Here is a 23,070-nt window from a genome sequence, read left to right on the forward strand (position 1 = left end):
TTATGTCTGCTAAGGTGTGACCTCTAAATCCAAATCTTCTCTGGGGCCGAACAGCATTACTCTCTTGAAGATCACCTCTGTACTGAGGCTCCAGCAGTCCCCAAGGCACCCGGGGCATCACGATCTACAGTGTGTGAGGAGACAGTTTCATTCCTGCACATCACACCACATTTGCTTTCGGCTTTCCTCCCAAACTTGGCCACATTAAACTCCAGCCAATTAATTGCTTGTAAAGAAAACAGTTTGCAGGAAGGGAGGGCCACATTTTTCTTACATGGATAAGATAACAGCAGTGTCTGGCAAGTTGGAGGTTTGTACTTTCCCAAGAAGAGTTGTGCATGCCTGTGAAGGCCCCTGTCTTATAACCTGACCTTTTATATCCCATATTCCCTTTCTCCCTTCCTCCCTCTCTCTCTCTTTCTCTCTCTCCCTCCCTCTCTCTCCCTCCTCTCCCTCCTTTCTTTCTCTCCCCTCTTCCTTCCCTTCACTCTCCCCCTCTCTCCCTCCCTCCTTCCCTCTCTTCCTCTTTCCCTCCCCCCCTCTCCCTCTCCCTCCCTCTCTCTTCCTCCTCTCTCTTTCCTTCTCCCTCCCTCTCTCTTCCTCCTCTTTCTCCCTTTCTCTCTCTTCCTCCCCTCTCTCCCTCCCTCCCCCTCTCTTTTCCTCTCCCTCCCTCTCTCTTCTTCCTCTCTCTCTTTCCTTCTCCCTCCCTCTCTCTTCCTCCTCTTTCTCCCTTTCTCTCTCTTCCTCCCCCTCTCTCCCTCCCTCTCTCCCTTCTCTCTCTTTCCCTCCCTCCTTCTATTTCTCCCTCCTCTCTCTTCCTCCCTCTCTCACCCTCCTCTCTCTCCCTCCCTTCTTTCTCTCCCCTCTCTTCCTTCCCTTCTCTCTCCTCCTTTCTCCCTCCCTCCTTCTCCCCTCTCTCCCTCCCTCCCCCTCTATCTTTCCCTCTCCCTCCCTCTCTCTTCCTCCTCTCTCTCTTTCCTTCTCCCTCCCTCTCTCTCTCCCTCCCTCCTTCCCTCCCTCCTCCATCCCTCCCCCTCTCTCTCCCTCCCTCTCTCTTTGTGTATGCGGGCTAGAGGGCAGCCTCACATTTCATTCTTCACCGCACTGTCTGCCTTGTTTCTGAGACAGACGGTCTAGAGTGTGCCAGTTTGGATAGCCTAGCTGGCCACTGAGCCCCAAGCTTCCCTGACACTGGGATTGTGAGCACACACCACCACAGCTGGCTGTATTACTTGGGTTATGGGGATTGAGCTCAGGTCCTCATCCTTGCAAAGGAAGCCTTTATCAACTATGCCATCTCCTGAGGCCACCTTCCTCCTTAATTGTCATGAGATGTTAGAGGACAGGACCGAAGGCCATTCCCAAGATGTGGAATATCAGCTTGCACGCAGGCAGGGGAAGCAAACTTAGAAACACATAGAAGTGTGACCAGTGTCATGGTGGGAACAAGACTCTGACAGCTCTTCTGGATTTCTGACTTCCCCTATATGATACCAAAAATGGGGCTCAGCTATCTTCCTCCAGTGATGTGGCTTCAGAGGACCCACATCTGGTCAACTGCATAGGTTTGATTGTTCATCTTGGGAGGCCACTGAAGTCCTGCTGACATCTCCCTGTCTGTTTCCTGGAGTCTATTATGGAGGAAGGCTCTCAGGTTTGTGTCTTCACATGGTGAAGCATCTTCTCCCTCCTGGTTACTACCTAATTGCTATGTTTTCCCTCTCACTTTCCTTGCTTGAATTTATAAAGTCATTGCATAGTTTGTCCCCAGACCTGAAGGCAGGGCTGCTCAGACAATGGCTACTGCAATTACCCCAGTTCTGCTTCATGATTATGAGCACTGCTCTGTGTATCATGGAAATAATGACAAGCTTAATTCTGATAGTAATGTCCTTCATTTGTTGTTTATTTGCCCATTCTTCTAATCACACAACCAGTTCACACTGGACAACTGACAAGTATAACTGTAGTTGGGAACACCACAGAGAGCTGGACACACCAACTTCCACTCTCTGGGGTGGCATGTTGTCACACGAGCCACTTGCTTATTCTCAGTGACCAAGTTACAAAGATGATCTCCTTCGCGTCTTTCTACTATGCCATAGTCAAAGGCCATCAAACAGGTCAAAACCAACAACAAACAGTGTCTGGGTCTGCTTGTGGCTGACAACACAGGAGATCCAGACATCACAGTAAAAGAGCCAGAGGCAAAATTTATCAGCAACCTGGAGCAGAATTTGGGGAAACAAAACAAAACAAAACAAAACAAAAAACCCAAACAAGTAAATAAATAAAACTTCATAATCAAAATCTTTATCAGAAGCAAAGAAGGTCATGACTGAATGAATTATATAAAGCAACAATCTCCAAGTTTTCAGATTTTTTTATCTAGACTAACATGGGGAGAGAGCATGTTAGTAGATTTGGGAAGAGCAGCAGACAGAGAAACAGTAGGAAGAACACATGGGGACAGACATTAAGTGAACCCTGCATGGATATGTTCCATCCATCAAGCATTTATTTCTGAGCTAGGCATGTGGGGCTCTTCATATTGACTCCCACATGGATTTGGTTTCTATCTTCCTTTGAGAAACATTACTCCAAACGTCGCCTGAACAATTGTGAAACAAAATTTTAAGGATAATAGAACAGGTGGTGAATTAAGAAACCATTTAAACTAGAAATGCCTGAGAGCTTGACTGTATAAAATGTGACGTCAGGAAGTGTATACACACCACAAGCTCATTCTCAGCCAGGGAAGGAATTGTAGAACATTGCAGTTAACAAAAACATGGGTTTGCAGCTGTAACTCAGTGGTGGAACTCTTGAACATACAGAAGGTATGTTCACACCCCAACCCCACAGAAAACAACACCAAGCCGGGCGGTGGTGGTGCACACCTTTAATCCCAGCACTCGGGAGGCAGAGGCAGGCAGATCTCTGTGAGTTCGAGGCCAGCCTGGTCTACAGAGTAAGTTCTAAGATAGGCTCCAAAGCTAAAGAGAAACCCTGTCTTGAAAAAACAAACAAACACCACTGGAAAACACTGTTGGTAGGTGTAAAATTAGTATTAAGAGTTTGGTAAATACACCTGGGATAATACCACATTTACTTTTAATCAAAATGCTAAGTATATTTATACTTGAGAAATGTACAATAAGGAATGGGTATAGTTATTAGTAGAAGAACATTCATATATTTTGAAACACAGGAGGTCATTAAAAGAAAGGAGCTCTTAAGCTACATATGGGACTTGCATACATGTGTGAACACACACACACACACACAGGGGGTGGAGGAATAAGAGGCACATAAGGTAGGAGAGCCAGAGATTTCATTACTTTCAATTAATTAATTATTTAATTTCAGATCCACCTATCTATTGTGTGCATGTGTGTGTGGCATGTGTGTGTGTGTGTGTGCGCGTGTGTGCGTGTGTGTGTATGTGTAGATGTTAGAAGAAAGCTTTCTGGAATTGGTTCTCTCCTAATACCATATGAGTCTTGGAGTTCAAACTCAGAGTACCAGGCTTTGTGGCAAGTGATTCATGTTCTGTGAGCTATCCAACTGACCAGGAAAGCCAAATACTTCACAAGAAATAGAAATCCAATTTAAAAATAAAAAAGTTCAGTCAAAAAATCCATACAAAATTCCATCATATCTGCTTTCAAAAGAGCACACAGCGGAGCCTGGAATGGTCCACCAAACTCTATTGGATACTTCCATGCCCTGGCAGCTCTGGTTAAACTCAGTGGGTCACAAAGCAAAACAGAAGGACACGACCATGACAAAAGGTCTGGAGCTGGTAGGGGTGTTGGTGACAGAGGTGGCAGGGACATCAGATAAGGCAGAGAGTGAGAAAATAGTAAGAACGATTATATACACATATGCAATTTTCAAAGAACCATAACAGCATGACAAAAAGTTGAAAGTTAAGCCCAGTGAGCACACATTAAAAAAATGGACAAGACAGAACAGAGAATAAACCCATCACGCACTGTTAGACAGGACAATACGGCATCTTTCTTAGGTGTGGTTTCGACTCACAGCAAGGGTTTCCCTGTGAGGACCTGTGTGCACTGTGGAAATTTGTATTAAAAGAGAAGAGATGGAAGACAAGGCAGCCAGGTCCTGGTACCAGTTTTCTTTTAGGGCTGGTTAGGGTCTCATAGCCCATGGATATTCCTATATTTTTGTGCTAAAACCCAGTTTTCTTTTGTATGTTTGGAAACCATTTTTTCCCTATTCACTTATACCTTTCTTTTAAGGTAGAGTTTAAGGTAGTCCTGGCTGGTCTTGAACTCCATGTACAGCTGAGAATGACCTGGAATTTCCTGCTTCCACCTCCCAAGTGCTAGAATTACAGGCGTGTGCTACCTTGTTATATCTTATATAACATGTTGGGATCCAGCCCAACATGTTATGCATAGCCAGTGAGCATTCTGCCAACCGAGCTACATCTCCAGCCCCACTCACTACTATGGTTTTAACGTTGTGTGTCAGGTGATTGCCTTGCAGTTGCTGTAATGAGAGGCACACATCTTAGACCCTGAAAATATTTTCAAGGAGTTTATCAAAGTCTAGCTATCTGAGAAATGCCATGGAAATTCAGAGAAAATAAGTGATTTCCAAGAACCGGCAGATAGGTTTTAGTTAGCCCTCAACAGATTTGGGATTGGCCAGACTATAGTATCTAGAACTTTCCGTGGGAAATGTGTTATCTGTGGCAGAGCAGGAGACACTGTAATAGCTAGTCCCTCCTGACTTCCTCTTATACTGGCTTTTCTTTACGCAGTGGGCCAAGAATTTTGCCTCTTCAAAATGATGACATGCAAGCCTACATGATCCCACAAACACTGTTTGGTCATAGCCAATATTTCCATGTCTGAGACATGGAAAGACAACTTCTTTGCTGTCTAATCCATATCTACTCCTGCTGGAACAAGTGGTGTAAGTGGTGTGTGTGTGTGTGTGTGTGTGTGTATGTGTGTGCGTGTATGTGTGTGTGTGTGCATGTGTGTGCACGTGCATGTATGAGTGTGTATGCATGCGTGTACGTGTGTATGAGTGTGTATGTATGTGTGTGTGTGTGTGTGTGTGTGTGATAGGTTGATTTTAGTGTCATCCTCTATTTCTCTGCACTTGACTTTTTGAGGTACTGTCCCTCACTGAACCTGGAACTCACCAATTCTAAAAGGCTAGCTGGCCAGTAAGCCCTGGGAGCATCCTGTCTGTCCCGCCCCAGCACTGGGGTTACAGGTATGTGCAGCTGTGCCAAGCCTTTTACATAAGTGCTGGGAATTGGAACACAGGTCCTCATACTTGCATGACATACACTTTATCAACCAAGCCATGTTCTCAGCCTCTGACATAATCAGAGAGGCATTTTAAATCCATACTTGTTGGCAGCAGATAAAATATCAGAAAAATAATAGGAGACACAGCTTTCAAAGTATTTCATGCTTTTTTCTTTTAGTTGACAGGTATTAAGCAGTACTGTTCCAGTAGGAGTAGATATGGATTAGACAGCAAAGAAGATTCTAGAACACTCTGAGAGCAACAGTAAGAGCATTGGGCCTGAGATCTAAGTCTTAGTAACTTTTCAATGAATTTTCCTTTACAGGCATTGAAAGGTCCTCCAAGTGGTTGTGTGCCAGACAGAGAGGCACACTGAAATGTATTCACTAGTGACAAAGAAGCATCAGGCAACAGGGAAGCAAGGCTGTGAGAAGGGGGAGTCCTCAGTGACAGTTGCAATCCCCTACTGTGACTGCCATGGAGTCTCCACCCCTCTGTTCACCACCCCCACCTTGTATGTTTGTAGAGGTCAGAGGTCAGCTTTGGATTTATTTTTTAAATTTAATTAATTAATAATTGAGTTAGAACCTCTCACTGGTCTGGAACCTAGTGTCCAAGTACTCTGGGTGATCCGACCAAGAGATCCCAAGGATCTTCCTGTCTCCACCTCTCTAACACTGAGACTAAAAGCATGTACCCACATGTGGCTTTTGTACATGGGTCCTTGGGACTGAACTCAGGCCCCAACGCTTGGAATGGAAGTAATTAATGGTGGAACTATCTTTACAGCCCTTGTTCTACTATCTTTCACTTAACATTCTAAGTCCAGCAGCAACAGGATTCTCTTAGAAGGAACTAGATGGGAAAACAATGGGAGAAAATCTGCCTCTGATGGACAGAGCCTCACACTGCCTTTATATCCTCTAAAGTTAGTGAAGCAGTGAAGTTGTGGACAGCAGAGACAAACAGTCCCCTCGGATAGGACACCCGGAACTGGGTACTGCATGTTATCAGAACCGATCGTGTCTTCTAGGAACTTACCAGACTCTAGGCTGTGAGAAGTGACATGGAATTCCAGGGGTAACAAGTGTTTGCCACAGAACTGGCAGATCTTAATAGATTTTGGATTGGCTAGATGGAGGGACAGAGCAGGAAGGAAGGATAGTGCAGATGTCAAATGCTGGAATGCTGAAAAAGATGAGAAAACAGTATCCAAAACTTTCTGTGGAGAACAGGCTGTCTGGCACAGAGCAGGGACAAATGGCTGGAGGTCAACACTGCTACCACCTTTTGTCCTGTGTTCTCATTATGTAGTGGGTTAAGGATTTTACCCCTTTAAAGGGATGACATTCCGGGAACATAGTGGTGCTCGAGGAGGCTTCTATTTGATATATTTCCAGGAAGACGTTAGAAATGTTTATGTTTTCTTGTGTACAAGTTGTATAGCCCTAAAAGAATTGTTCACTTAAATGACCACAAGTGCCCCTGAGGTTCTGTCCACTCTGAGAACACACAGACTTTATATTTGATTTTAGATAGTCCCTTCAATCTCTGTTTGGCCATTCTCACCCCCGCTCCCCCCCCCTCCACAAACCACAACTTATTCAGTGCACATGCACTGAGTTTTGATTTTACATTTTATGTTTATATGTATATGTGTTTTCTATTGAAGATTGGGTTAATATCTACAACAGTGAGGTGCATTCAGAACAGGTAATGGAACAGTTAAGCTAATGTTCAGAAAGAGCTCAGCAGAAAGGTCTAGCTTGGGTGTGTAGTAGTGTTTCCTAGTATCAAATGATTTAGTCTAAGTACGATGGGTCTATCACCATCAGGGTCTTCCTGCATCATAAGTGAACACTAAGCACAGGATGCTGCCCTGCTGGCGAGTGCTGAGGAGCAGGTGGGTCCTCTTGGTGGCCTCCTTGTTCTCTTTTTAGCTGGTGCCATGATCACTGACTTCTCTCATTTTCTCTTTTTCTGTAAAATAATTAGTTCTAACCAAATTGGATCCTTATTTTCTTGATGCCACACCTCTCTTTGCTCCCAGGGCAGCCATGGCCAGTGACTGGGTGACAGGCTGTGTACAGGGAAGTCCCTTGTCTCTGGTGGGGCTCTTTAGTTGGCTGAGTCTGATATAGACTGGGTCAGAGACCACATCTCCCATCATCTCTCTTGTCTTTTCTGTTTCTTTGGGACTCCTCTCAAGGGTGCCTCTACAACTAACTCTCATAATAATCCTTACTTAAGACAACACTATTAATATTTTCTCTTGTGGAAAAGTTGGGCAGTTATTAGAGCTACTGATTCTTTCTACAGTGACTGTATAAGGAGCTTTGAAATTTTAAGCAAGAAAAACCAACAGTTTTTCTAACAATCTGTTCATAAAATGAGTCCATTTAATATGCCATGTCTTCTAAGCAGACTATAGCTAAACCATTAAAACTCATTTAAAATAGCCTTAGTAATAGGGTATCCAGCAATAAACAAAAAACTTGGGACTTGTAGAATAAAATCTCCTTAATTGACAGAATAGACTCATGCTTAGAATTAGTCACGTTAAGTACATGTGTTCCCCATCCACAAAAAAGCTGGGCACAGTGGTACAAGCTCAGCACTGGGGACACAGAAACAGGAGGATGCTGGAGCATGCTGGCCACCAAGTCAAGGCAAATTGTCAAGTGCCAGGTTTAATGCCAGACTATCTAAAAGTAAGGTGGAGAGTAAAGATGATCAACACTGACCTAGCCCCACAAGGACACTCACACATGTGGGCACACACACATGCACACACACGAGCATACACACACTCACATGCATACTACATAAAAGCACACGTTGACCTATTGCACTGTTACACTGGTTCAATGCTCCCTTGAGTGAGTCACACCTAATGCCCAATTCAATACCAAGACAGAATGCCGTAAGTGGAATCCATTTAGGTGCTACACACAAAAACAGTCCGCTGACCCTCACTCTCTTTGGCAAGCCTTAAGAAGTTCAGGAGAGGATCTACTCGGAGGAAAGGGGGCAGTTTTATGATCAAGAACCCCAGCCAGTTCCTAATTCTCTCCATCTAAGACTTAGTCTTGAATTCTGCTGTCCCAGAGGCAGGACATTTATCTTCGGAGTTCACAGGCACACATGGCTGCTTGCTTCTCTCCCATTTCTGTGAAGGGTTGGCTTGTCTATCGTTTGCTTGAATAGGTGACCAATTATTGCCTAAAGAGGTGAGAACATATCACACTCTTTACCACCCCCATCTCAGGAAACATTGAGGAAGAGAAGGTGGAGAGATTGGAAGAGCTAGAGAATGGAGAGACTGGGGAGAAATAGTGTTTCCCAGATGATTACACTCACGAGCAGCCTTAGGAATCCTGCACAGGACCCCACCAAACACGGATGGATGGGGGTGGGGCACATGAGCTTCCTACCAAAAATGGATGGATGGGTGGGACACATGAGGTTCCACTCCTAGCCGAGAAGTGGCAGACAGTTGATGGTTGCTAGGAGAGAGAGAATTCATTTTCTTTAGTGGTACGGTACCTAGTAGGTTGCCCATGATCCAGTGGATAGCCACATGTGTATATATGGCCAGCTCTAATTAGACACAGCAAGGTTTTTGATACAAGTATGTAAAATTGGGAGGGAGAGTGGGAGGATCTGGAAGGAGCTGGAGGGAGAGAAGGGGTTAATATGATTGAAATATATTGTATGGATGTATGAAATTCTCAAAGAATAAATTAAAATATTATACTAAAATATTTTTTAGAAAAATCATTCAGAGCACCCCTACCTCACAGGCGAGAATAAAGAGTAGCTGGTTCTAGAGGCATGAGTAGAACTGACCAGGGGACATGGCCCGGAACTGCTTAACTGATGAGGTATGGGCTAGCTCAGCAGGGAGTGCCTCCAGCATCAAGTCTGAGGCAAAGGAACTTGAAACAGAGGGTCGGCTATGATTGCCTTTACTGGTCAGTGTTCCCCTGGTGGCTTTAAGGACAACCAGGCACACATACGAGGTCTCACAAAACCAGTCATGAGTGCACTTCTGTCTCAGAAGCCTCGAGGGGAAGGACAGTATCATGCTCCTCTTCCTTTCAAGGAAGCCCTCTTGTGTCACTTCCGTCCGGCCTCATATCTTCCAGGAATCTCCCTGCTCTCCTCAGTGAAGGCGCGAGAGTGCTTTGTGAAATCCTTGAAAATCTCAGGTCAGCTCGCTGACTATATTTCTCTTTTTCTTATTGTTTTTAAAGATAAGAAAGCAGTAGGGCCGGGGAGGATGACTCAGGGCAGTTGTTTCTCAACCTTCCTAATGCTGCAACCCTTTAATATGGTTCCTCATATTGTGGGGACCCCCAATCATCAAATTATTTTCATTGCTATTTCATAACTACAAATTTTGCTACTGTTATGAATCATAATGTAAATATCTGTGCTTCCTGATGGTCTCGATGAACCTGTGAAAAGGTCATCGGATGTCAAAGGGGTTGCAACCCACAGGTTGAGAACCACGGTTAAGGAGGTAAAGTACTTGTTTAGTAAGCAGGAAGACCTGAGTCTGGATCCCATATAAAATCCAGGAGGAGTGGTGACATATATGTACATATATATACACACATATATACATACATACATGTATGTATATATGTGTGTATAGTATATACACACACACAGCCCCAGCGCTGGAGAGGGTTAGAATAAGACAAGTGGACTCTTGGAGCTCTGTGGTCACCCAGCCTAGCAGAAAGGGTGGGCTCCAGGTTCAGGGAGAGGCACCTAGGGTTCTTCCTCAGCATTCAAGAAAACCTGGGCATGGTGGCACACAAAGGTAATCCCAGTTCTTGAGGGGATGGAAGGCAGGACGATTAGAAGTTCAAGCCTGTCCTACTTAGACATACTTAGGCCAGCTTGGGATCCATGAGACTCTGTCTTCTAAATTAAAAAACAATAATTTAAGAGGCAGATACGTGGGACGGCAGAGATGGTTCAGCAGTTAGAAACACTTGCTGATCTTTTAGAGGACCTAAGATCCATTCCCAGGACCTGCATCAGGAGGCTCACAACACTTGGAATCCCAGCTCTGGCCTCTGTGAGCACAAGCAGGCAAGTGCACAGGCAGGCCCCCCCTCCCAACAACATGCACACAGAGTTTTGTTTTGTTTCTTAAAAAGGCAGCTACAATATACACTTAATTCAGATAAAAGCACAGTGTAACTTCTTTAGTATGGGGCCTTATAATAAAGTTATTGCTGCACTTGAGGTGTCCTGAGAAGCCCCTTAGGGTGATGGCTGTGACATTCCTCAGAGGTGAATGCATTTCCATTACTCATTCTTAAAACACATGCTCCCTGTCTTTTCCCATGCATCACAATGAGGTCTAAAATAGGCCTTCATCACCTCCTCTTTCAGGGTTATGAATAGCAGAACCCTGAAAAGGCCTGGTGGCAGCTGAAAGAGAGGCATGGATGAGAGGAGGTATTCAAGAAACCAGGCAGGAGGCAGGCTGCCTAAGTACTTCCTGCAAGGAACACGAAGGGACCCCCCTCAGTCTCCCGCGCTGGCAGCAGGCGCCACACTTCATGGTCAAATGGAGACGTGAGTGGGTGGGAGATCCAAGGAGGAGCTCCATCGACCAGCAAAGAGGTTGAGAAACCCAAAGGCGACCTAAGCATCGGATCAGGTGGCTGACCCTGTTCTCCATGTCTTCATCTTTCCCCATTTCCAGCTGGCTGGAAACAGCAAAAGGTATTTTTCTACCCTCCCGACTGTGGGACTTCTCATTCAGTTTACCCAACCGAAGGAATTCACCAGAAGTTGCCATGGGCCACCTCCAGCTCAAGAACTCAAGATGCCTTGTCTTCCACCTCTTTACCTAGGCAGGAGGATGACACTACGGGCTGGGCCTGTAGCTTCGGGAAAGAGTGAGGGACAAGAACAAGAAAAGATGCAACTCAGTGCCTAGTGGTGTCTTGGTCAGTGGGCTTTGTCTGATCTGAAGGCACTCAAATGAGAACTGATTTGGGGTTATCTTTCCTTCCATGGTCGCTGATTAGCCCACCTCCATCTTAGACCCAACAGCCTTGTGAGACTTGAAGGGAAATAACTTCTGGAATATACGATGACCTTAACCTTCCACTAACCCAAAGGCTGAGCACGTCATGGATCACATCTGAGGTTGACGGCTGAGACCTCTTTGCTTTTCTGTAACATGGCTACCTGACGATCCCATCCGTGTGTGTGTGTGTGTGTGTGTGTGTGTGTGTGTTTTTAAAGAAATCCCTTGATTTATAACTTTCATTGTTCATTTATGATAAGACTTCATGACCCATCGTAGCATGGTATTTGGGGTAGTCTGAATTTGTGTTTCCAGGACTAGGGCTGCTAATTTTTGGCTCTAGAATGAATTCTCCCTTATTCTTTTCCACCGACACACACCGTAATGGGACCTTGACAAAGGCCAGGGCCCCACAGGGCATTCTACCTTCCTGGACACACTGACCATCACTTAGGTGTCCCGTCTCAGGGATGCCAGACACAAACATTTCAGGTCTTCTCTGCCCACCTGGCGTATTCAAACTCAGGCAGGTATACACAGGCTACATGCAGAAAAGATGTGAGAGGCACCAGGCTCCTGGTGGAGGATGCCAGCTGTTGTCTTGGTTACAACTGCATCCCAAACACCTTTCCCCTCCTCCTGGCCCTGCTTCCCTATGCTTTTCAGAAGTCTTCTTTCTCACGCCACTCCCAACATGGACCCTCTTGCGTCTAACTCTCTGAAGCTCAGAGTTGGTGTGTGGGCCTCTGAACCTTGGGGCCCAGCTCTCCTCCAGCTTCCCAGGGGTATTGCACCTGTAGGGGCTCTTACCCACGATCATGTGGTTGCAGACATCACAGAAGGTGGGCTTCTTAAAGACATGCTCCTGAAAGGCGTGGACCTTGTTGTTGCTGCCGGGGTGCAGGCCAGCCCTGGCGGGCATAGATGCAGGGCTTCCGGGGATGAGCATTGGGCTGGGGCCTGGGCTGGGGCCCACGCTGGCCTTGGCTAGCAAATCTGCTTGCAGTTTCACATCGCTGCTGGTTCTCGGGAAGAAGTTGTCTGCACTTTTGCTCCGCAAGCTCTTGGTCTTGAAAGAGAGTGACCGTTTTAGTCGCTGGAGCTGAAATGCAACGATAGGACAGCCGCTCTTACGATCAGTCCCGCGACTCCCGTGGCGGGCACAGCTAACGCTGCCCTGCACTGACCCCTGGGTATCTTAGCCCGGGAGGTTCTGCCAGCCCCCAGTGTGGGTGGTCCAAGGCCAGCAGCTAGCAGAAACGGGACTCAGTGTTTCACCCTGTGCCCCATATGCCAATGAACAGAAAGAGGCTCCGTCTGCTCCGATCTGCCATCTTCTCGCCCTTGCGTCCCACCACGTGCTGTCTGAAGTCCCAGGATACTGGGCTTTTGACTTCTGTCTTTTGAGTTTGCATAGTTGGAAGTGAGGTAGGCACTCCTGGGTGCCAAGGCTGTGTGTAATACTGTTCTCTCTCTCTCATGACCAGGTCTTATGTCTTATGATCATAGCTATTTGTCTCTATGGACAACAGAGTATCCGAGTGATGTCTCCCGCTGACTTGACATTAATCTGGCTTACTGGTCTCCAGGACCCAAGCCAGAAGCTCTCTAATCTGCATGTACCTGCTGTATCTGAAATATGTAGATATTGTGTGTGTGTGTATGTAAGGCGTTCCTGTATGCTCATGTGGTGTATGTGTGGTGTATGCTTCTTCATGTGTGAAGTGTATGTATGTGTATATGTACATGCATATATACCATTGCATATATGTGCATGTGTGTTATTGTGAGGTATGTATGTATATGTGTGTGGCGCATATGTATGTGTCTGTGTATATGGGGTGTATGGAGTATGTTTATGTATGAAGTGTGTGTGTATGACTCAGGAGTTCTGTGTAGCTGTTTAGCTCATGTGCCCTTGCCCTGGTGTTTAGCCTCAGTAAACCGGATCATTCCCCTATGCCTTTGGGAGTTATGGCAAGACACCAAGTGGATTCAGATGAGTTCTGGATTTGAGTTCATTCTGCATTCCTAATCCAGTCTGCTAATCTGCTCTGTCCTTCCCTCAACCCAGATACAAGGAATGAACATCGCACTAGTTATGTGACTTTCAGGGGTCACTGCACCTTTGAGGTGGCCTCCTTTGCTAAGTATTCACCTGCGGCCATTCTCCCTATTACCCAGAACCACACCTGTGCAGCCGCTGAAGCCATGCATGAAGGTAAGTCCTGTGCCTACAGTGGTACCAGGTTCCCTGAGGACATGTAAGATGAGCTCACGGGGCAATGTCAAGCCTGCCCCCTCCATCCCCACCTCTATCTTGACCTCAGAAGACTAGGAAGCCAAATTTTACTTTAAAAGCATACCGTATTTTCTACTCTGTGAACTGTCTTAGTTTAAGGATTCTGCCAGCTTTAGGGACAGAGATGAGACAAGATCTCACATCACAGCCTAGGTTGTCTTAGAACTTACTATGCAGCCTGGACGACTGACCTCAAACTTGCAGGTTATACTCTTTCCTCAGCCTCTTGCTGAGAGTTCATATGTGATCCATCCAGGCTTCTGAGCTTTTATTTATTTTAGCCCCGCCGCTCCTTCTACAAATATCAGGCTAATGAGATGGATTACCACACAAAATGCACTAGTCATCAAGCCTGAGGATCTGAGTTCTATTCTTGGACCCTTACGATGGAAAGAGAACTGACTCTCACAAGTTGTACTGTGACTTCCACATATATACTGTGGTGCACACGTGTGCGTGCACACGTGCAAACACACACACTTTTCAAAAGCTGACTATATGTATTTACTGAACACTGTACTGTCATACAAGGACATTTCATAAAAGTATGTGTTGTAGGTTGAGGGTTGATGACATTCACAGCAGTTAATATCATTATTTGTCTGTTTATCCTAGATATCTGGCTCCAGAGGAACGGATGATAACTGTGTGGTATACACAATGGGATTCTTCTTAGCCATAAAGAAAGTAATGTTGTTTGCAGGAAGTGATGTAACTTGAGATAATCACATTAAGTAAATTAATACAGTCTCAGAAAGATAAATAACATGTTTTCTATCATTTGGTGTTCTTAGATTTTATATAGGTGCATAAAATCATGTATGTATGTATGTATGTATGTATGTATGTATGTATGTATGTATGACCTGAGAGTAGAAGCAAGACTGTTGGGGAACAAAGAGAATTAACGAGAGAGAAGAAAGCTGTGTGTGTGTGGGGGGGCAGGAAATTATGGGGGAAGAGCTCTAAGCCAGTTTTAATGTAGGACTTCCTTTGGAAGTCTGCTGAATGCTTTCAGGATCAAATCTGTGATAACCTGAAGGATTTGAGAAACAAGACTCCTTCCACCCAGAGGAGCTCGTAGACTTGAGTCCCAGCACTTCCTGCAAGACAAAGGGGTCTCTAGCTGAGACCACAACTCCCCAGCCAAGTCCTGTCCAGACTGTCAACCCCTACACAGTCATCAACAGAAAGATGAGAATAGTTGAGACTGCTGAGCTGCATGCCTGCTTTGCTTACAGGGCAGAACCAACACAGGAGCGTAGGCTGAGAAGGTGTTATTGGAGCCTTGGAGAAATGAAGGCTGAAGGAGGTTAAGGAACCAGCTATAGGTCAACTAGCTCTTGAAGACCAGGTTCAATGTTAAGCCAGCTTCCTGCTGAACTTATGCCCTTTGCTTCCTTGGTCAGTGTGTCTCCAGGTGTTGGATGAGGTGAAATGCAGTTACACTAGGTCTCAGGAACATGGAATGGGGAAGCAGGTCTGTGATCTCCAGAAGTTTACACGTGATGACAGGGAACCCTCAACACTTTCCTTCCTTGCCCTCATGTGTGTGGCTTGACACTGTCTGGTGAGGAAGTCTGCTGGCTTCCAGAGATTTTGTTGGAAGCCAATGGGACACATCTTACTGAGGCAGACTTCTTGGAAGACATGCCCACCAATTATATAGGATCTCAGCTGCAAGCTCAAACAGGTGTTTCCCTCACACATCCTCTAATGGAACAGAGACCAGAGAGGAAGAATTAAAATGAGGAAATTCAAGTAGAATTTGATAAGCACGCAGGTCACAAAATGGTCAACTCCTATGCATAACCACCAAGGTATAGTTCTATTTAAAAAGTATTCCTTTCCAAAGAAGAACTCTATAAAATTATTTTATGTGTCGGTGGGAGCATACTACACCTAGATGCAGGTGCTTCCAGAGGCCAAAGAAGGTACAGGACCCCCTGAAGATGGAATCACAGGCAACTATGAACAGCCTGGCATGGGGACTGAGAACCGAACTCAGATCCTCTGGAAGAGCAGCAAGTGCTCCTCACCATTGAACCACAAAATTTGCTTCCACAGATAACCTTAATCACAGTCTCATGTGCTGGAAATGAGTCAGACCTCAGTTCCTAACATTTCTGTAAACTTTATTCATGTAATTCATTTAGTAATTGGGGTCAAATGCTGGACCTTGTACAAAACAGCCAACCACTGAGTTACATCTCCAGTCTCACTTATTAGAAAAACCCTCCAAGTAGGGGATCGTTCATTTCCTTAGCCATTAAATGACTCAGTAATGCACATCCATTTGGATGCTACCAGGAGCCAGGCATAGTACTCAATTTTGCTGATAAAATGGTGAAAATATTCAACAACAATGAAACTGATCTCCTTACAGTTTAATGTCTAGTAGGTAGAGGAAAAACAGGAATAAATGACAGCATACTTGGGCGAGCACTTAAGTTCCAAGGGAAATAAAAAGGATGCAGGCTTTAGAAGGTCACAAGAAGGCTTATTTGACAGGTGACATTTGAGCAGAGATGTGAAGAAGGAGCTGGGTAAGGGAGTGATGTAGGAAAGGCATTGTTGGTAGTCAGACAACGAGCAGAAGAGCATCATGGGTGATGAGAAAGCCAGCAGCAATGATCCCAGCAAGAAAGCAATATCCCCGAGACAACCGATGAGGATACAGCAAGCACAGTGATACAAAATCAGCTTCAGCTGAGCTTCCTTGCTGGTCATGGCAGAGGCTGTTGTTCAGAGCAAGAAAGTGGCAAGGGCTGACTTCTAGTTAAAGGGATGCTCTGGGGGAGTTCTTGAGAAACAGATGGTTAAGGGGTAAGATTGAAGCAAGGAGACCTGCTTATAAGCCTGCAATAAGTATCTGGCCAGGAGCAGATTCTGACAGGTGTGGTAAGGTACTCTTGCATTCCAGGTACATTTTGAAGGTGGACCCAGGAGTTTGTTGAGGGGTTGGAGATGAATGAGTAACTCCAAGATTTCTGATTGGTGCAGCCGAGTGAATGGAGGTATGCCCTTTTACTAGAAGGAAGGACATCAGAGAAGATACAGTCGCCATGGAGACTGGAGGTCTGCGGTGCTTATTCAGAATTCAAAGGGAGCCAAAGTATTGATAAGGAGATACATGATTTTGGCATTGGGGAGAAAGGTCCAAGCTGGGTAGTGAGTGGGGAGCCATGAGCATATGGATGGCAAGCAGGGTCATGAGACCAGCTGAAATCATTACAAATGCTGTGAGCAGACCCTAGAGAGACACTGTCTGCAGACAGAGCTCAGGAGACTGCAAATTTATGTGAAAAGACGATTCATGAGGTCAGGCAATGGTGTCTGGGAAGAAGCCGCCAAGGAAGGAAACCTAGATAAAGAGGTGTTATGGGAGCTAAGGGAAGGAAATGATTCAGAGAAGGCAGGGAAGCCACTGGGGTCAAATTAATCCCAGCAACAATTTAAATCAACGAGGTTTATGGCCCTGCAAAGGAAGGCCTTTGAGAAATTTGAGCAGCATAGAGGATTCAGTGAGGCTCTGAGGGAATGAGGACAAGGTTTCAAGAAAGAATGGCCAGAGGGGAATAGAGCAACCATGGTGGCAGGTAGGCAAGGACAGTTTCTTTGAGCTTGCCACGAGGCAGATTAGTAAAAGGACAGCGACCAGAGGGCCTGTAGCATCTCAGTGTTGTCTGGGGAAAGTTTGTTTAAATACTAGCTGATTTCAAGCTACTTTTAATCCAAGGATGCATAACAGGAGGTCACTGTTGGAGCTGTCCTTGAACAGAGCATCAGGGGTGGGTATAATGTGAGAGAGGAGAGGCAGCTAGCAGAGAGACGCAGGCAAGCTGGCAGAGTTGGTGCTGGCTATCTGCAGCTCTTTGTGTGTGTGGCGGAATGGTTCACACGTATGCAGGTGCATGTGAAGGCCAGAGAACAACCCTGTATGTCATTCTCCAGGTGCCACATCATTTTCTCAGACAGAAAGTAGCCACAGCTGGCTGGACCGTATCCTTGGGGATCTACCTGTCTCTGCTTCCATAGTGCCGTGATTGCCGGCACATAGCAGCATATCCAGCATTGATTTCTAATGCGGTTTCTGGGGCTACAAATCAGGTACTCACAAGCATTTTCCTCACTGAGCCTCCTCTAGGCCGGGACATGGATCTTTTGATTGTTCAGAACATGAGGAAAACCAGGAGGGAGAGGTCAAAGATGTCAAGAGCTGGAAGAGGAAGACCAGCTTACAGATAGAAGAAGAGTGTGCACTCTGGACCTATGGACAGTGTGAGGCACAGAGCATCCATGACAGGTCATTATCTGTTTTACAGAGGAGAGACCCGACCTGACAGTTTAACTGCCCCCAAAGCCAAATGAATTTAGTTGAGAAAGTAGCATACCTTCACCCTCCTCTTAGGAAAATCTCTCAGCTTGGTATGATTTGTCACCCTGGTGCCACCTGGGATTTTAGCAATGATCTACTCAGCTGCCATTTGAATAGCACTTAGGTGACAGTTAATTAGAGAAAGCCGAAACCAGGCATCCTGAGAACACATGGAGACTTTAGTCTGAAGGCGACCATAATGCAGACATGTTAATTGACCAGTTGATGAAGCTGCAGTTGCAACGAAGCTAATTAACCAGCGTGTGCTTGATGTTCCGAGCAGGACCTCAAGTCTGAACTACGTGGGAGCGTGTACTGCAAACCAGTCCGCCGGCACAGGCGGCTACCTGGAGGCACACACTCCCTAAGGGCACTGGGAGCTTATGTTCGTCTTGTTGAGCTAAAACCATCAGCTGCCTTTACAGGCATCTTCCCTGCTATCTAAAACTACATCAGCAGCACACGGGCTTTTATATCTGCATTCAGATGAGGTCACCAGAAAACTGTTGACAAGCAAGTCTCTCATCCTGGATTTCCCTGTTATCTACATCTTTGATTTTGAAAATCAACATGTTTTTCCTTTTGACATTTTATGTCCTCTAAAATAGTTACAGCTCCCCTTGAAATAGTCACAGGCTTCTTTTTTTTTTTGCCTGTAAAGATGATTAAATCGATTGGTGATCTAAGCACAAAGGGAATGAGTTTCTTGGCAAGCAGAGGCAGGTGATAACCCTCATGCATGTGAATAGCCTCAAAGACCCACTCTCCTTCACCCTTCATCAACTGCAAGAACCAATAACGACATCTGTTTCAACTCTGGCTGATGCTGTGGGTTGTGTGTGTCCCAAACATGCCTAAGGCTAGTGGGCAGATAGGGCCTTGTAAAGTACAGGGTCTATGGTGAGCTTTCCAATTTTATGCTGAGTTTTTATTCTTGAATAGTTGGGTTCCTTTCATTTGTACATGCGTATGTGTGTGTGCATGCATGCGCACATGCATTTACATGCATGTGCAGGTCAGACTTTCACGGTTTTCCATCTAGGTTGGATTCACTGCAGTGTAGACAGCGATGAAAAGTCAGAAAATTTCTCCCGGTGTCTGCCTGGCTCTGTCACAGTCATGTTAATGAATAGACAAGTGAAGCAACCTTTATTGAATAGGACTGACTGCATTCTCTGCCCCCTACAGCTGCATGGTTGAAGCAAGTCCATGAAACTTCATTGTTTGAGTCCCAACAGAGAAGGGGGAAATTAACATAGTGCTTCCAAATTCCCTCAGGGCTCTGACCCTGCAGGCATTGTAATACAGAAGACCAGAGTCTATTCTTCAGAAGTGTAGACCTGTGCTTCTAGAGACAAGCAGCAGCACCGAGAACAATCCAGGGTGACGCTAGTCCATGTACTGATGTCATACAGTAGTAAGTAGACCTTGGTTGCTGCCTAGTCTATGTCGTAGGAGGAAGGAGACATCAGCAGGGGCTAGAATAGTCAGACAGAGACATTGCTTTACAACCCCAGAGGATGGATTATCTTCTAACTTTTTGAGACAGAGTCTCATGTTATAAGCCCAGGTTGGCCTTCAGCTTACTATGAAGCTATGGATGGCCTTGAACTTCTGTCTTTGCTGTGGGGTACAAGAGCCTTCTTGATGGATCCACTCATCTAACTTTATATCTAGTTACCATCTTCATCTCAGAAACATGGACGCAGTCAGAGCACCCCCACCCCAAATTTCCAAAGATGTGTTCACTATTCATATGCCTTTGTTTTTATAAAATGATTCCTGGGTATAATGCCAGCATAGTCATAAATTGTCCTGAGTATGATGTCAGCATAGTCATACATAATACTTTCAGCTATTCCTCCTTGCAAAGTGAATCTGTGTTGAGAAGAAATGAGGCGAGGGGCCATCGGTGGTGAGGGAGGATGTAAGTACAGGTACTAATCTCAGTATAAGGAAAGAGTCTGAGGTACCACTGGGTCCTGAGAGGACAGGGATTTACAGTTCAATACCCAGCTTCTCAGTGGATTGGTGAATAGCCATGACAGATCTGGGCTGGAAAGGGTGGGAGGGGCAAATTTAGGGGTGATTGAAACAAAGAATGTTGGGCCAAAATACTTCCAAATTGAGTATTGTAAACTTGCCTTTATTTTTTAACTCGGAAAATTACCAGCAAGGTTTACACTGATCTCTGAGGTATATGCATGTGGGCTCATTATTATTCCGAAGGAAGGCTTGTGGAGTCAGTCACCTGACATAGCATGAATGGATTTTGTGGAGTGTTTCCATGATCTTCCCTATCCTTGGAGTCGAGTCTTACCAGGGGAAGCCTTGTATAGGAGGCACAGAGGTTAGACTGAAATTATGGGTGTCGATCCCCATGGCCCATCAAGGGCAGTCAAGCCAAGCTGTAGGACACAGCAGTCACCAAGCCCACTACATGTGACCGGACTTGGTCTCTTCTGCTTCACATGTTGCTGCTGTTGCTGAGGGAAACTGAGGGGGTGTCAACCCAGGGACCAATGTTATTTCTTCTCAAGAGCAAAGAGAAGAGCTTGACTCTTACAAATGCTGGCTCTGTGCATCATGGAAAAACCATCTCCAAAGCACACAAGGGGTTTAGATTATGGGCCATTGTAGAATTTGATTCACAGGACCCACTGGTTAAATAACCAGAGGGCTAGGGAATAAACATGTATACTAAGTACAACAGCAAGCTTTGTTTATTAAGCATGACCTTGTAGATAGTGGGCGCCGATTACAGTCTGAATTGTGTTCTCCCTGACTCTTACACTGAAGGCTCAACACTCCACCCTGCACCTCAGAATGTGACTATGTTTGGAGATCTGGCTTTTACAGAGGTAATTAAAGTCAAAACAAGGCCATTACAATGTGCTCTAATCCAATCTGACTGGGGCCCTTACCAGAAGAGGAAATTTGGGGGATGGGGAGGTGGTGCAGGGAGGAAAATTTTACTGTACAAGTATTGGTATCCAAGTTCCCATCCCTGTGTAAGAGCTGGGTGTAGAATCATGGACTTGTAATCCCAGCACTTTAGGGACAGAGGTGGATCACTGGAGCTCAATGGCTAGCCTCCAGCTGAATCGGTGAGCCCTAGGTTTAATGAGAAACCCTGTCTCCAAGAATAAGGGGGCAAGGAAAAGAGGAAGGTATCCAATATTGACTTCTGGCCTCTATGCACATGAATGGGCATTTATACCACATCCCATACAACACACATGTGTGCACACACACAGACACACAGACACACAGACACACACACACACACAGAGAGAGAGACAGAGAGAGAGAGAGAGAGAGAGAGAGAGAGAGAGAGAGAGAGAGAGAGAGAGAGAGAGAGAGAGATTTGGACACATGAAGAAATGACCAGGTAAGACACAATAAAGCAGCCCTTTGCAAAGCCAGGAGACTGAAGCCTCAGAAGAATGCAATATGTGGATATTAGATCCCAGGCTACAGAATTGAGAAAACCCTATTATTTCTGCCACCCAGTTGTACCAGACTCACCATTCTCAAGAAAAGCTTGCTGAGGGCCAGCACTCCCTCCCTAGTGAGATGGCTGTAATCTGTGAGCTGTAGCAAGGAGGCTCCTCTTCTGTTCTTGGTGCTGTCTACCGCAGCATAACTCACTAGATAACACGAATGGAAAACCAGGCAGGTTGTCTTAGCCACGCCTTGGACATTTTCGCATACATGTTCATGGAGAGTTTTAGCTCTGCATCTAAATCTCAGCTCAGAACTTTTGCCCATATCCTGCTAGAACTTTCTATAACTTTACCACAAGCTTTGGTATCCCATGCTTCCAGGTGCCTTGTCACCAGGCACCCACATCATCACCTACTACATCACCAGGGCTTTATTCTGGATTTTGCTTCATGTCTGTCTATTCATACCTACAGTGTTGATTTTGCCATGGGATGGGCACTTTGTTTTAAGAGAGTGAGTGAGTGGCCTTCTGTATCATAAGCTGGGATTTCCCACATTTATTGCTGGAAAATCTGAGTCATCTAAACAGTGCTCTTGTTTACAAGACCCTGAGTCTTCCCTTCTGCCATCTTCAACTCCATTCTACGACACAAACCATAGCCAAACTCCTTTCTCCTATCGAAACCATTCAACTGGGCACCTATGTTATTGCCTGCCCTCCCTGTCTCTATACCGCATCTTTGCAAGCAATTTATAGCATTGTGTGGAGCAGAAGGAAAAAGATGAAATGAATCCTCTTGACCCTGAGGCTTAAAACCGAAAAATTTCAAGATCCTGTCATGGGTGAGAGAAAAATACTAAGGCCGAGGAGTCTCAGCAGTGGCCAGGCAAGATCAGTGGATAGAGTCAATCCAGAAGAGGAGGTTATAGCTTCGAGGTGGCCCAAGGATATGGAAGGGACATTTCCCAGGGTACATATGTCGGCCATGACGAACACTGAGAGAACAGTGTTCTGAGTAGGTTCCCAAGTGGTGTCCCCATACTCAGGCCTCTACCTGCTGCCACATAAGTCAGCCTAAAGGGATCTCAGCAGTCACAAGGAACATGGGTCTCACTCAGGGGTGGTCCTGGGATCTGAGCAAGGCTTGTAGTGGGACCTTTGTAGGTCATACGGCATTGTTAGATTCTAATAGAGAAAGATGCCCGAATTGCTGGCCCTTGTGGCCTTGAAAGCGACGTCCCCCCAACATTCTCATCACCCAGACTCTGAGTAGTAACCAGCCTAGCATTTCATTCAGTTTATCAGACCTCAGGTGTTTCGGGAATTCAACACAATAGCAATTGTATTGGCAGCTTGGCCTAATAGGCATGGTCTTTGCTGGGAATATATGACCCGATAAGAACCCGGGCTAGAGGTTCATGGGCCCTTGGACAGTGAATGAGTTGGCAGCAGCCAGGCTTGGAGGGTCCCCACTGCCATTTGTGAACAAGGTGGCAGAGCCACAGGTGGGGAGCCAGCTCCCCAGTGGAAATGGCAGAGCAGCTGGTGAGACGCCCAGATACCTCCTTCTGTTTTGTAATCATTGT

At 45.7% G+C, this 23,070-nt stretch overlaps 1 protein-coding gene across 2 annotated transcripts in view; it reads right to left on the minus strand.

Annotated features, from left to right (window-relative positions):
* Positions 1 to 23,070, minus strand: part of Stac (SH3 and cysteine rich domain) — a 125,412-nt gene that overhangs the window by 61,159 nt on the left and 41,183 nt on the right. For both annotated transcript variants that reach the window (XM_038324272.1, XM_038324271.1), the window contains exon 2: positions 12,167 to 12,458. In XM_038324272.1, coding sequence (XP_038180200.1) covers positions 12,167 to 12,458 — 292 coding nt within the window. The remainder of the gene's footprint in view (positions 1 to 12,166; positions 12,459 to 23,070) is intronic.

This window comes from Arvicola amphibius, chromosome 3 (assembly GCF_903992535.2).
Source record: "Arvicola amphibius chromosome 3, mArvAmp1.2, whole genome shotgun sequence".
In the NCBI taxonomy this organism is placed as follows: Eukaryota; Metazoa; Chordata; class Mammalia; order Rodentia; family Cricetidae; genus Arvicola; species Arvicola amphibius.